The sequence below is a fragment of the Sinohyriopsis cumingii genome, chromosome 8, assembly GCF_028554795.1.
Source record: "Sinohyriopsis cumingii isolate HCF-2022 chromosome 8, ASM2855479v2, whole genome shotgun sequence".
In the NCBI taxonomy this organism is placed as follows: Eukaryota; Metazoa; Mollusca; class Bivalvia; order Unionida; family Unionidae; genus Sinohyriopsis; species Sinohyriopsis cumingii.
This window is the reverse complement of record NC_142968.1, coordinates 87165623-87181643: the sequence shown is the minus strand read 5'-3', so window position 1 is coordinate 87181643 and position 16021 is coordinate 87165623. Positions and strand designations below refer to the sequence as shown.

General features: G+C 32.7%; 1 protein-coding gene across 2 annotated transcripts in view; it reads right to left on the bottom strand.

Annotated features, from left to right (window-relative positions):
- LOC149794077 (SMAD family member 4-like) overlaps nt 1-16021 on the bottom strand; it is a 66892-nt gene that overhangs the window by 8684 nt on the left and 42187 nt on the right. For both annotated transcript variants that reach the window (XM_089968024.1, XM_089968026.1), the window contains exons 9-10: nt 12242-12425; nt 7100-7268 (exon numbers count right to left, since the gene is read on the bottom strand). In XM_089968024.1, coding sequence (XP_089824150.1) covers nt 7100-7268; nt 12242-12425 — 353 coding nt within the window. The remainder of the gene's footprint in view (nt 1-7099; nt 7269-12241; nt 12426-16021) is intronic.

Genomic DNA, 16021 nt, shown 5'->3' with positions numbered 1-16021 from the left:
CATTAACAATTAGGGCAATGAGACGAGATCATGCTTATGTTGTGTAAACCAAAAGAATGCTGTGAATGAAAAAAAAAAAACAATAGAATTTGCCTGAAGTACTTGCATTCTATTGGCTGAAAAGAATTTCTGGAAATTCAATATAAGACAATTTCTTCTCTTTAACTGCCAAGTGGTGAAACTATCTCCTATTTTTCACCAATAACAGATCTTCAAATTAGCTGCAGTGGTAGCAATATTCATTTAGAACCAACAAGACATCATAAAAAGTCTTTCAGTGAAGACTCTATGCTGAATTGGTGATGATAGCAATGACAAGATTTTCATGACTGCCACTGTGGTGGTCATATCAGATGTCCAAGCAGCACCATTTTTATTACGACCAACTAGACTAAGAAATGAATGTGTGTGTCAAGTTTCTTGGTAAATTTCCAAATAGTTTAGGAGAAACTGCAATAACAAACTTGTGCTAACAGAAACATGGATGACAGACATCAGGCCATCTCATAAGCTTGTCTTGTCTACGATCAGAAGAACTAATAAAAATCAAAATTTGACTTTAGAGATTAAAGCCATGGTGAGACAGAGTTGCATGTTTACATGTACATTATAACATTATACCATATAGTAAGCTACAGACAAGTCAATTATTTGGACTGAACAGCTGATTTCACCTTGCGATTAGACAATAATGAATCTAGGCTTATGCAGATATATTTTCATACTTTTGATGAAATTACAGCCTAAATGAAAAATTGAAAAACGTCAACATTTCTTTCAGCTCTAATTCCAACTGAAATTAATAACTTTTTGTAGATTTCAATCAATAAGACTTCAGCTTACTCAGCCTTGAATAAAGTGGAGCTGTTCTTGACAGTCATCCAAAAGCTGGGATAAAACATAAGCTAAAACAAAAGCTAGAATTGGTAATTAAAGGAATTCAATACGGATAGACTCTTTTACAGCAAAGATGGAAAACCAGTGAATCAACCTGTGAAGTTCTAGATCAGACATTTTTAAAAGCTAAGCCAACCCATGCTAATTTCAATTCTCACTACCCCCCTCTCTCTCAGGCTTCATACACCCAAATGTAAATTTTCACATATGTTGTCATTCATAAATATACAGGTCTAGGTTTAACATTTTTTTTCAACCATTTCATTTTGCATCTGTAAGAAAACTTTTGCTTGATATTTATTTTATATAAACAAAATCAACTACTTTGTTTTTTTGATAAAGAAAGATTCTCAACTGGTAGTAATAATATGCATCCCCTCAGCCTTCATAAACCTAAATTGATTTACCTTTGGGTGTTTTTATCATTTCATGTATTGATGAGGTCGAGACATATATAATCTATGTTGGGGTTTGGACCAAGACAAGGAAATCTCCGTCAAGGGTTTATATTATTTGTCTCCCCACTCGGGCAAGCCTACATATAATATAAACCCATGACTGGGATTTCCCTGTCTCGGTCCAAACCCCAACGTAGATTATTTTTCTCACCCAATATTTTCCTTTAAAGTAAAAAGAATTCTGCACTAGTGTTCACGTCCAATGTTTACATGCGGCGCATGAATATAAATACATTAATGAGGGCTGTGGTGTGACCATTGCATCCAAAGTACACAGTTTAAATGCGTGAGCTAAGAAAAATAACATAAAACGTTGCACAATACTGAGGTATTATCACATCTAATAGATGGATGTTATATGAAATTGACAATATATAATTAATATTTTTTACAAGAAACTGTTTTATTTTCCTCAGTTCGAATTTTGAAAAGTTATACTGTAAATAAGAAAACGATATTGGCTACTCAGCTCTACTGTAGTTATACTTAGTACAAGCTGTAACGAAGAGTAACATTTTTCTTTAGATTGTTCATGGGTAATTAGAGTTCTGTGTCACTATCATATATAACTATTCTTTTCTTTGGAGGAGGTGAAACTGTGTGTGCTGTCCTTAATATTGATTGTAAATTTACCCCCGTGTATAATAGACTCTCCAAAACCGGACTCTAGCAGATAACCATGTGCTAAACTTTCAAGTTCATGGATTCTTTGAACATTTATTTTCTGTCCTGAAAATATGGCAAGTGCTACAGTGAAATTTGCTTGTGGATTAATGTGATGATGGATAAATTATTCCTTCTGGCTGGTACGTATATTATTTGTCATTACATATTGTAGGTATATTTTTGTTTTAACCGGGGCACATTGGAGATGCTTAACAAAATTAGAAAAAAGCATGTTTTATATAACACTTTTGTGGCTGTTACAAAGTTTTCCATAGTTGTTAAGAGAGTAGGGAGGCTATGAAGTGTATAGGTCTATAGTATATATGCATGGATAAGTGTTTTATGTTATAGTTCATTTCACACAGCATTGTGAATTGTATCCTATCTGTAGCACAGTTATTTTCAGGTCAGCATCATTAAATGTAACTAACAGTATATAATTTGTTTCACACAAAGTATTTAAAACTAGTTAGGTAGCTTTATCTACATTTAATGATGCTGATTTACAAATTTATTGAGCTATGTCTGCATATAGGATAAAACTGACCATGATGTGTGGAACAAACAAGCATAATACCAAAAAGCTCTACATCATATGTGTTTGTCTTTGTCTCTCTCAAATTGTTTTTGTATGGTGTTCTCAAAGTTGGATTTAACTTAAGTAACTATGTTTTTGTTATAGAGTTGTTGCTGTTGTTGTTGTTGTTGTTTGATTTTAGTACAACTATATCAAGCACAGCAGAAGACAACAAGGGTTTCTTTTTTAAAAAGTAGTTCTGAGCATGTGGACACCTTGACTGAGACGAATGGTCTGAGATGCCTAGACTGAGACAAGAAAACTAAGGTTAGCAAAACAAGTAGATTTCTCTTGTCGTATGGGTGAGAAATAATGGTACCTCTCTCTTGACCTCAGGCCTATTGTACAAGCCAAGAAAATACAATTTCTAACTAGAACAAATAGTTGCTATTCCAAAATTTCTCAATCAGGAAAGAAGGGCACAAGTCAACAACACAAATCAAAATTAATGGCACTGTTTAATCATATGCATATTTCTCTACCGAGAATTTCACCTGGGGATATTTGACTATATTATATAGTCCAATGGAAGGTTTGGTTTGGTGCTGAAATTGCACAGGAACACAAGCTGGTTATTTAGTGAATAAGCAATTGGAGTCAAATGCCTTGCCCAATGACAGACCATGGTATATGACCCATATAATTTCAGTTTCAAGTCTATCGTGTTAACCACTGAGCCACCATGGCTCTCTCCATGGAGGAAGCCCATAAAATGACTTAATGACCAATGGTCAGTGTGTGCCATGTTTCAATCAGTTATAGTTTCCTGATTGGCTTTATGTGAATAACAGATATTAATCACTATTCTGCATTTATTCCTGCACTGTTAGACAATGTTAAAATGGTTTTTAAACAAACTTTTCAAAAGCTTTTCTACTGTTTTTGTCATTATTAGATTTTAATTAAAAAAGACTGAACAATTGAACAATTTCTTTTATGTCCACTTCATTATCAACCAAGAAAAAATATGCTGTGCTAACTGATCTGATAAAATAAATGGTAAATCAAGAAGTACAACTGAATAAACAGAAATTAAATGCAAAACGCTAAGTTATCACTAGCCAGCTTAGGGCACACTACCTATAGGTTTTTGTTGTCTCAAATGTCCAAAATAGGAGCACTTGGGGCTGGATAAATCCTCAAGTTTCTTGCTTGTAAAGCAATTTAATATTTAAAAAGCTAATACTTGCTTAATATATTTCCATTTTTTGGGTCTAAGTATTTTGCAAACAGAGTTGTTGACGGACTGGACAAGCATCACATTGGTGATACTAAAGTACTATCTGCAAGGAAATGTCTGTTTATGTTTTCTCGTTATTGTTCAATCCAAAAATAAGTAAATATGCTTTATTATTACTCTTCATATCATGCATCAGTGTATTCATTTTCTACAAAAATATTACAGATGCTTTATTACCTTTCATATCATGCATCAGTGTATTAATTTTATCATGCATCAGTGCATTAATTTTATACAAAAATATTACAGATGCTTTATTACTTTTCATATCATGCATTAGTGTATTGATTTTATACAAAAATATTATAGATGCTTTATTACCTTTCATATCATGCATCAGTGCATTAATTTTATACAAAAATATTACAGATGCTTTATTACTTTTCATATCATGCATTAGTGTATTGATTTTATACAAAAATGTTATAGATGCTTTATTACCTTTCATATCATGCATTAGTGTATTAATTTTATACAAAAATATTACAGATGCTTTATTACCTTTCATATCATGCATTAGTTTATTGATTTTATACAAAAATATTATAGATGTTTCATTACCTTTCATATCATGCATTAGTGTACTGATTTTATACAAAAATATTATAGATGCTTTATTACCTTTCACATCATGCATTAGTGTATTAATTTTATACAAAAATATTAGATGCTTTATTACGTTTCATATCATGCATCAGTGTATTAATTTTATCATGCATCAGTACATTAATTTTATACAAAAATTTTACAGATGCTTTATTACCTTTCATATCATGCATTAGTGTATTAATTTTATACAAAAATAGTATAGATGCTTTATTACCTTTCATATCATGCATTAGTGTATTGATTTTATACAAAAATATTATAGATGTTTTATTACCTTTCATATCATGCATCAGTGTATTAATTTTATCATGCATCAGTACATTAATTTTATACAAGAATTTTACAGATGCTTTATTACCTTTCATATCATGCATTAGTGTACTGATTTTATACAAAAATATTATAGATGCTTTATTACCTTTCACATCATGCATTAGTGTATTAATTTTATACAAAAATAGTATAGATGCTTTATTACCTTTCATATCATGCATTAGTGTATTGATTTTATACAAAAATATTATAGATGTTTTATTACCTTTCATATCATGCATCAGTGTATTAATTTTATCATGCATCAGTACATTAATTTTATACAAGAATTTTACAGATGCTTTATTACCTTTCATATCATGCATTAGTGTACTGATTTTATACAAAAATATTATAGATGCTTTATTACCTTTCACATCATGCATTAGTGTATTAATTTTATACAAAAATAGTATAGATGCTTTATTACCTTTCATATCATGCATTAGTGTATTGATTTTATACAAAAATATTATAGATGTTTTATTACCTTTCATATCATGCATCAGTGTATTAATTTTATCATGCATCAGTACATTAATTTTATACAAGAATTTTACAGATGCTTTATTACCTTTCATATCATGCATTAGTGTACTGATTTTATACAAAAATATTACAGATGCTTTATTACCTTTCATAGCATGCATTAGTGTATTGATTTTATACAAAAATAGTATAGATGCTTTATTACCTTTCATATCATGCATTAGTGTATTAATTTTATACAAAAATATTACAGATGCTTTATTACCTTTCACATCATGCATCAGTGTATTAATTTTATCATGCATCAGTACATTAATTTTATACAAGAATTTTACAGATGCTTTATTACCTTTCATATCATGCATTAGTTTATTGATTTTATACAAAAATATTATAGATGTTTCATTACCTTTCATATCATGCATTAGTGTACTGATTTTATACAAAAATATTATAGATGCTTTATTACCTTTCATATCATGCATTAGTGTATTAATTTTATACAAAAATATTATAGATGCTTTATTACGTTTCATATCATGCATCGGTGTATTAATTTTATCATGCATCAGTGCATTAATTTTATACAAAAATTTTACAGATGCTTAATTACCTTTCATATCATGCATTAGTGTATTAATTTTATACAAAAATAGTATAGATGCTTTATTACCTTTCATGTTATGCATATTTTCATTGATACTTTATTATAATCCCTTCATATGATGTGCAAGTATGTTACTTTGATAGAAAGATATCAACACTACTTTATTATTAATCATTCATATTATGCAGGAGTATATTGCTTTGGTATAAAGATCTCAGATACTTTATTATTAACCCTTCATATTATGCAGGAGTATACTGCTTTGGTATAAAGATCTCAGATACTTTATTATTAACCCTTCATATTATGCAGGGGTATATTGCTTTGATATAAAGATCTCATACTTTATTATTAACCCTTCATATTATGCAGGAGGATATTGCTTTGATATAAATATCTCAGATACTTTATTATTAACCCTTCATATTATGCAGGAGTATATTGCTTTGGTATAAATATCTCTGAAAATTTATTATTAACCCTTCATATTATGCTGGGGTATATTGCTTTGATATAAAGATCTCATACTTTATTATTACCCTTCATATTATACAGGGGTATATTGCTTTGATATTAAGATCTCAGATACTTTATTATTAACCCTACATATTATGCAGGAGTATATTGCTTTGGCATAAATATCTCAGAAAATTTATTATTAACCCTTCATATTATGCAAGAGTATATTGCTTTGGTATAAATATCTCAGAAAATTTATTATTAACCCTTCATATTATGCAGGGGTATATTGCTTTGATATAAAGATCTCATACTTTATTATTACCCTTCATATTATACAGGGGTATATTGCTTTGATATAAAGATCTCAGATACTTTATTATTAACCCTTCATATTATGCAGGAGTATACTGCTTTGGTATAAAGATCTGATACATTATTATTAACCCATCATATTACGTGCAAGTATCTTTGATCTAAAAAACTTGTAGACAATTTATGATTACCCTTTACAATGAACATGAGTAAATTACCGTGATATAAAGATATCACAGATACTTTATTATTATCATTTGTAGTATGCATGAGTAAATTACCTTGATATAAAAATATCACAGATACTTTATTATTATCATTTGTAGTATGCATGAGTAAATTATCTTGATATAAAAATATCACAGATACTTTATTATTATCATTTGTAGTATGCATGAGTAAATTACCTTGATATAAAAATATCACAGATACTTTATTATTATCATTTGTAGTATGCATGAGTAAATTACCTTGATATAAGCACTTGGATAGATCTTGTGCACAGCATCCCCAGGTGCTCTTCCTGCCTCCCTGTCCAAGTAGTAACTTTGAACAAACACACTGTGGTCACTGACACAGCGGATCCACACATCCCCCTCCCCACGGTAATCCAAGTGAACCCCCTTGCCTATGTGTAACCTGCAACAACCAAAACCAACTTAAAATATCACGTGTCATCTGCTGAAAACCACACTTCTTGTACAGTTTCATATTTCATGTAAAATTTCATATTTCATGTAATGTTTCTTATTCTAAATAATGTTTCATATTTCTTGTAATGTTTCATATTTCTTGTAATGTTTCATATTTGATGTAATGTTTCACTAGAGATGCTGATAGTAAGTTATCTAAAGGGGGCAGCTCCACCTTGTCCACCCAAGTAACGGGGTATAGTCAAAAAAGGAGGGGAAGGAAAAAATGGTCATAGTTCAATATTTTGCACTTTAGTATCCATCTCTCTTCCTGTTCCATTCTATAAAAACTCTACTTAAGTCAATATTTTTAAAAAGATGTTGTGTCTAGTTGTATAAGCATTAACCTGGAAAGTTTCTGAGCTTAATCTGTTCCTTATCTGTGTATTAATATTGCTCTGTGCTCAGAACCCCCCTTACACCACATGCTGTCTGAAAGGGCATATACATACCGAGGTCTTGGAAATGTTTCATCATGCATATTTGGGCACAATTTTTTTAATATCTGGGATGCAGTAAAATCACTTGTGCCAGAATTCTCCATAGATACGCAATAGCTGGGAGGCAAATTCAAAGACTTGCCAGTCTTACTTCAACCACCTGCAGAGTGGGAAAATCTGCTGACCAATAGATCACTTTAGCTGTGCTGATATTTACAGAAACAGAATTCAGTGGCTTAAAGACCCCCTGATGTGCATGTTGTCATTATAAGAGTACACCAAAAGAACAAGATGCAATAGCTGAGTGGCAAATTCAAAGACTTTGACTAGTTGCTCAGTAGGGGGACAATGTGCTGATATTTACAATGACTGAATTCACAGTAAGAGTCTTGATATGTACATATGGTCATTATAAAAGTATATCAAATGAACTATTGGTTTTCATTATTGTGTTTGTTTCCGAGTGTAACCAATTAAACACTGCATGTGACCTTGAAATCAAGACGCATTGAGACTTAGGCAAAAAGCTATTTGCAAATTTGGATAAATATTTTGAGCTTAAACTGCAAACTGATGAAGACTGCAATGAGATTCAGAAAAATGCTAAACTTGTTAGAACTGATAGTTTGGATGGAAAATTAGCCAAGTGTAAGAAAGTGTGCAACGCCTGGCTTTGTGATTGAAATAAGACACTTCCTTGGATTTACAAAATTAAGTCTCAGTTGGATGGACAAACAAGAGTTTTTTGTTGGTGGTGTAAAAAATCTGGAAAACTGAACTCCATGGCTACCACCAATTTAAATATCCACATTATTAATATCCATATGTAATTCATGTAAACTTCAATGCGATCACATATGCTGCAAAATCAAGTCACCTTCACATTTAGTATAGTGCTTTGTTTTCTGTACAAGTTAAATTTCTACCAAAGCAGATTACCTTTTATCAGTAAATATACACTTCCTGTAGTCTAGGGGCATATAGTCTCATCTTCACTCATGCCACACAGCAAATTACTTTGTATTTAAAAATTTGACACTTTCTGTTAGCAAGTATGAAACTTACAAGAGAAGCAACTTGCATCACATGAAAAAATGTACCATAAATATATATATATATATATATATATATATATATATATATATATATATATATATATATATATATATATATATATATAAACACTTAGCTTTAAACAGAAAAAGAAGGATTGAAAATAAATACAAGTAGCACACATCCCTTGATGGGACTTGCACTCTACTGCCCAAAAACTATTTCCTGGAGTTCAAGATAAGACCAATTATTCTTTGTAACTATAAAGTGTTTAAACCAGCTCATATTCATGTGCAAAAGAAAAAAGATTTTCAAATTAGCATGTGTCAGCCTTAATGTATTTAAAATTGGCATCATTTAGGACAAGTAGATTATGGAGGAGTAGACTGAACAAGAATTCCAAGGTGGGCACTATGGTGGCCATAGTAGACACCAAATCAGTATAATCTTCATTTAAGGCCAACTAGACACCATCAAAAGACTTCTGGTGAAACACATCAATATGACTTTCTATTCATGAAGTGAAGCAATAACATAATTTTCAAGATGGCAGCATTGTGGCTGTCAGATTGGCACTATTTTCATCTAGGACCAACTAGACATCATAAGAAGAATTTTAGTGAAAACCCCATTTTGATATAACCATCCATTCTGGAGAAGCCACAACAAGATTTTCAAGATGACATGAACATAAACATTCATATTCTGCACAAATAATTTAATGATCGCATTTCTTTAAGAAGTATGTACTTGCTGTCAAATATGAAGGCAAAGCTGTCACTGCACTTTAGAACATTAGTCCCCCCCAAAAATAATGCTAGAAATGTTGACCCAACACTGATACACAACATACTTTTGTATTTTGTAGACATGGTTCCATGCTTTTATAAATATAAATTTCCAGGTCTTTTTCAGTTTTTTTTCCAGGATGACATTAATTTGTTCAAGGTTAACATATGACTATTACTGAATGGAATTAAAGAACATTTTGGATTATAAAACATGCATTTTCCAAATCTGAAGATGTTTCTCTTTCAAGACTCTCCAAAACGTGTATGTCAGAAAAGATGATTGTGTACAATACCACAAAATGTATCACACAAAACAAATCTGACTATATTCCCATAAACTGGCATTTAAAGCCATTTCAATGAACAGAATACAAATTCTAACTTTACTTTGCTGACCTGCATTATGCTGCTACATGGAAACATCATAATGAGCATAAATTATTTTGTTTCCTTTCAAACCTTTAATTCCAAAGAATTCTAAAGCAATATGTGTGCATGTTATAAAAAGTAAACATTTCCTATCACAGTATGAAAAAACCCCAATAAAGGCAACATTTTAGGATCTTATCTTGTTACAAAATAAGTTTAACCCTGAAATTATGTGTACCAATAAAATCTCAAACAATATTTTTCAACCAATCTAAACTCCTTAAGACAATTTGGTTAAAAATTCCATCATTCAAAGACATTTACAAAAGGGTTGATTTAAATTTTGACAAAAGACCTTCAAAATTATATATTGTTGAATAAACAAGGACTTAATTTTCTGTGAAATCAACTTGTCTTCTTGTAGTTCAATAAACCAGTCCCCAAGCCTGTATTGATACATGGGCTCTTATTGTTTCTTCATATATAATAAAAGGATGGCAATTTCCCATTTCTATTGCATTCCATTTAAGATCTGAAACCAATGCTTCAAGCTACACATCACAGTGTAATAGTTGAGCACCAAAGTTCAGCTCAGAGATTCAAAAATTTTCTAATTCGTGTTTCCTCCGAATATTCCAACCCCATTTTTTCAGATTTTGGATGGAGTGTGGGTTGAGGAATTACATATCAAATTCGTAATCTGCTGCCTCTATAAGATAGCTTACCAGCAGGCCTAGCAAATTTAACCTAGGTTTTATCAACTTATACCTAAATTAAATAGGAAACTTATTTTCTCAAAAATGGCAAGTATTATAATCATTATGTCTTTAACCTGCTGACAGACTAGATGAAACCTGACCCAGTACACGCCATTTGCGTTAATAGTCACATGACTTCACAAATCTCAAACAACATCGGTCGGAAGTCCAATAGTCACGGGATATCAACTCCTTTTTAACGTTGTTGTACAAAATTTCAACTATATTAAATTAAAGTCTGATTCCTTTTGTAAAAACCAGAAAGAACAATTCTCAACATATTTATTTTGAGAACAACCTGGCCAGTCTGATTCATCAAGCAGAGTAGCCTGGTTACCTGCTTCCTATGCTCCCTACGTGAGAGAGCACATGTCAATGTGGCAGTCATGTGATACAACAAAACTCCGGAAGTTGGTCTCAGAATAAATATAGAGAATTTTGTGCTCTTCCATTTTGTATTTTTATTACAATCAGATATGGCTCCCATTTAATATTTTTTCTACAATATTTGAAAATGGCGGTTGTGAGATTCTGTGTGCTCATGCAACATGCTATCGAAATCGCTAGTACCAGCTCAAATGTCTTTAACAACACATTGGTTTCATCATCTATCAGCAGATTAAACATGTAACAATTTTAATATTCTTGCAATTTCTGACAAAATAAATTATTTTCATATCGACTTCATGCAAGTATATCTCGATTTAACGTTTAAGTTTGCTAGCCCATATGCTAAGGGGCTATGCTATAACGCCACCATGTTGGCCTCTTGTGATGCTAGACTGGTTTTCATACCTTCCATAAAAAAAAAATATACAGATATTGAGCTGTCTGTGAAACAAAAAGTCTACTAGATGAATCCAATACAAGGTACTGATGGTGCAGCACAAGAAGAGCATGGCCTTCCTTGGTGTAGGTAAACTGCTGCTTTGATGTTTTTATAGGGTGGCTCACTTACTGATGTTGAGATCCATTAGCAATGTGAGACTCCATGTAAGCAACAGCTATGTGTGACTCTACATAAGCACAAGCTATGTGACTCCATGTAAGCAACAACTATGTGTGACTTCATGTAAGCAACAGCTATGTGCAACTCCATGTTAGCAACAACTATGTGAGACTCCATGTAAGCATCAGCTATGTGATGACTCCATGTAAGCAACAGCTATGCGTGGCTCCATACAAGCAACAGCTATGTGTGATGACTCCATGCAAGCAATAGCTATGTGTGGCTCCATGTAAGTAAAAACTATGTGTGACTTCATCTTTCTCTGGGAACAGGTGATCACACTTGTCGATTTGTCGGCACACTACACAGTCAGCAAAGATGCAGACTTGTTACATGAATATAGTATGTTACCCTCCTGACAGAATACATAATGTTTAAAGTGCAAAACGTTTGATCATATTATTACTGTTTTTGAAATAAAGTTTTATTTTTCACATGATTTGATTATTGCATTGTCATTTGCATTAATAAAGACTTGTGTTGACATTCTTTTCACTTACCTTGCTCTCTCACTAGCTTCTGTACGATGAACATTAGACAACTGTCCCAGACAAAATCTATCCAAACTGGATGGGTCTGTGTAGCCATCCACAGTGACGGTGGTACAACTGTAGGGGACTTTAAAGGTCTCACCCACCTGCTGATCCAACTCAAAGTAAGTGATGGTACACCAAAATTCTGGAGCTGGAAGGTTGAAATGTCAGTGACTGTGTTAACTAAAGTTTGACAAGTCAACAAGAAAAATCAGAGGTTAGTCAGCTAAGAATATTTTCTGACCACTAATCAACTAATGATGAGAGCAATGCTCAAACAGTGTCATGATTCAAGGTGAAAGATATGTATACATGATATTGGATGGCAACAGCTATCATTTGTACACACATAACTGAAAGGCCCTCATGCACTCGGACTAATTTGGTTAAAGAAGCTTTAATGGCTTTTTAGTCTGACAATTTGGCTGTAAAAACAGAACTAACACTTTAGATGGCTATCATGATGTCTGACATCACTATGAAGACAAATGTACAAGTTGTCAGCTAATTCGGTTAACAACCTTTATGCCTTGAATCAGGAGTCAAAAACTTAATTTAATTGTATGAGAATGCAGTATCATTGAAATAAACATTACAGCATTATATGTGCTTGATAAATGTTTCATTAGCTATCCTGTTAGCCATATTTACCTTGAAAGTACTAATGAGAAAATGTCTGCGGCGGTTTGAGTCTAAGATTCAGCCAATGTGGGTATGTGAGAAAGCTTGCCAGTAGCTTCTCATGGGTTGGTGGTTCTTTCCTGGGTTTTCCTGGGTTCTTCCTCCACCATTAACACTGGCCACCATGTATAGCCTATCATGTGCTAAAAAATGGCGTTAAACCCCACAACAACAACTAATGAGAAATCTCCTTGGGTACTAGAAAGATGGCTTTATGCTTCACATGTAAATTTGTGATTCTAGCATGAACACAGCCTGAGAAATGCACACCAAATAGATAATTTAACAATGCCAGTGCATTATAAATATGGGCCATAATAACCTATTACTGAAAATATCAAGTACTAATCATTATAATGCATCCCGACACCAATAGGACAGTATGAACATAGCAAAGCTATCTTATTATAAGCCACACAAAACATAATATATGCCAGCAAAATGTGAAATGTAGCACATGGTGATCTTTACTTAATAAGTGTGGTACTAAAAGATATGTGATTATCTAATTTAATGACTAAAGCTTGTACTGTTAAATAAAATTTAACCCAAGTCAGTGAAGTATGAAATATGGGTCACATTGACCTACCTTTGTAAAGATGTACTACTCATAAAATTCCAACCCATCAAATAGTTTCATGATGGCCGGTATATTAGTATGTATGCAGGATGAAAGAAAACCATGTGGTCATGAGCTTGATGCAAGAACTTAACAAAGCCAGTAAACTGTGAAATGTAGGCCACAGTGACCTTCCTTAGTTGAAAGGATCTGGTAATAATAGAGATGTATAAAACCATCTCATTCAATGATGTATTTTCAGTGCTTGAGATTTTTTTTTTAAATTAAGATTTTTTTAAAGCCAGTCAGCGAAATGTTAAATGTAGATCAGTGACCTACTTTTGTGATGAGGAAAAAGTATTCATCAGGATGCATCCCCATAAAAAGTTTCATGTTATAGGTAAAATGGAAGACATGGACTAAAGGTAAAACTTAACCAAGCTAATAAAATATATATATATATATACCAGGGTCACCTTTTGTTGTAAGGGTGCTGTACTAATTCATAAAATCATCATGCTTGATGATTTTTTCATGAAGAGAGCTTAAAAAGCCTTAAAACTTATTCTTAACCTCCCAATCAAGAAATATAAGGGGATCTAGAAAGTTGAAGACTATTTCCAGGCAATGAGAGTAGAAGAATGAAGGAAAATAGAGCACAGCGACCAATAAATTTGGTCATTTTCATAAAACAAGAATTGAGTAATTAGGACATGTAATGATTGGCTGGCAGATCTGTATCAGATTCAAAGTAAACAAAAATGTGCCCTCATTTTTTTGTACTAGTTTTGTTGCATTAAATCACTGTATCAGCAGGAGCTGATTTCTATTTTGCATAATTCCCGTAAGAACACATCTTTGATAAAACACTGTGATGATCTCTGATGGACTGAAGATTGCTGAATTTGTCTCAAACTATGTTAAGTTAGGTTCAGTCTATAAGCATTACTGTTTTGAGAACAAAATAAAGTTACTTTCGTGGCATCATTCAAGGTATTTTTCAGGTAGATCCACTAACTCAGTTAAAGATACAAATCCATTCATACATGTTTTTGTTATAATGTTCACAAGCCAGAACATCTAAAAGCCTATACTAAAAACCCAGGTCTGACTATACAATGTCACATTAATGAAGTGGCAATGGTCCCATGCTGGTGAACTGATAAGCACAATTTTCACTAGAACTACCTATATATTATTGCACATGTCCAACTAAACATCAATAAGAAGTGTTTCAATGACAACACTATGCCAATACAACTATCTGTTCTGGAGGAATATCAATAAAAAGATTTTCATGATGGCAGCATAGGCAGACATATTGGACGTCAGATTGGTACCACTGTCATTTAGGACCAACTAGACAGCATATGAATTCTATGAGTAAAAATCCAATGCCAATCGGACAATACATAGATAATTTTAAGACTTTTTAGATGGCCACCATCACGGCCATAAATTATGTCCAAAACCATGTCCACCAGGTTCCATTTTCATTTAGGACCATCGAGACATCAGAAGGAGTCTTTAGGTAAAATGCCATTGGTTCTGGAGGAATAGTGAAAGCAAAGTATTCAAGATGAATGCCATGAAAGCCATAATGGATGTCAAATTTTCATTTAAAATCAATTATACATCTTACAAAGTCTTATAGTGAAAACCCAAGGAAAAGATGAACATCCATTATGGTATAGTTACAAGATTTTCAAGATGGCTTCCATTGTGCCTATACTGGATCCAGATGGAATAGCAACAGCAAGACTGTCAAAGAAACAACCATGGTGGACATCTAAGACCACCAGTTTCATTTAGAACCTATTAGACCTCATAAGCATTCATATGAGTGTGTGTGTAAGTGTGGTTTGGATTTTTAAGATAGTTAAAAAAACAAAAATTCAGTCATATTGCTACGATGTCTACAGGGTGGCAGTTTATAGTGATGTCTAGCACTGAGGTATCATGCTGCAGATCCCAGCAGTCACATTATCCTGACACCAGACCGACCAGTCCTAACACTTACTTCCTAATGCTGAGTGCCAAGTGAGGCACCTGTTAGTACCATTTTTGTAAGTCTTTGGTATGACTTGGCCGGGGACTGATCCCACGAACTCCCGCATCCGAGGCAAATGCTCTAACCACTATGCCACCGGAGCGGTCAGAATTCATATGAAGAAAACTCCATGTCATTATATAAATTACAAAAATCCATTCAGGATGAGATAACGAATTTTCAAGACAGCTACCATGGTGATTCTGCTGGATGTCAGATCAGTACCATTTTCATTTAGGACCAACCACACCTCATTAGAAGTCTTTAAGTGAAAAAAAAAACATCGATTCCAGAGGAGCATAACGAGTTTCCAGATGACCACCATGACATCTATACTGAAAGTAATAACTGAACCATTTTCATTTGGAACTAACTAGATATCATAAGAGATATTCTGGTGAAAAGATAATGTCAGTATGACTTTCCATTCAGAAGGAATAGTGATAACAATCTTTTA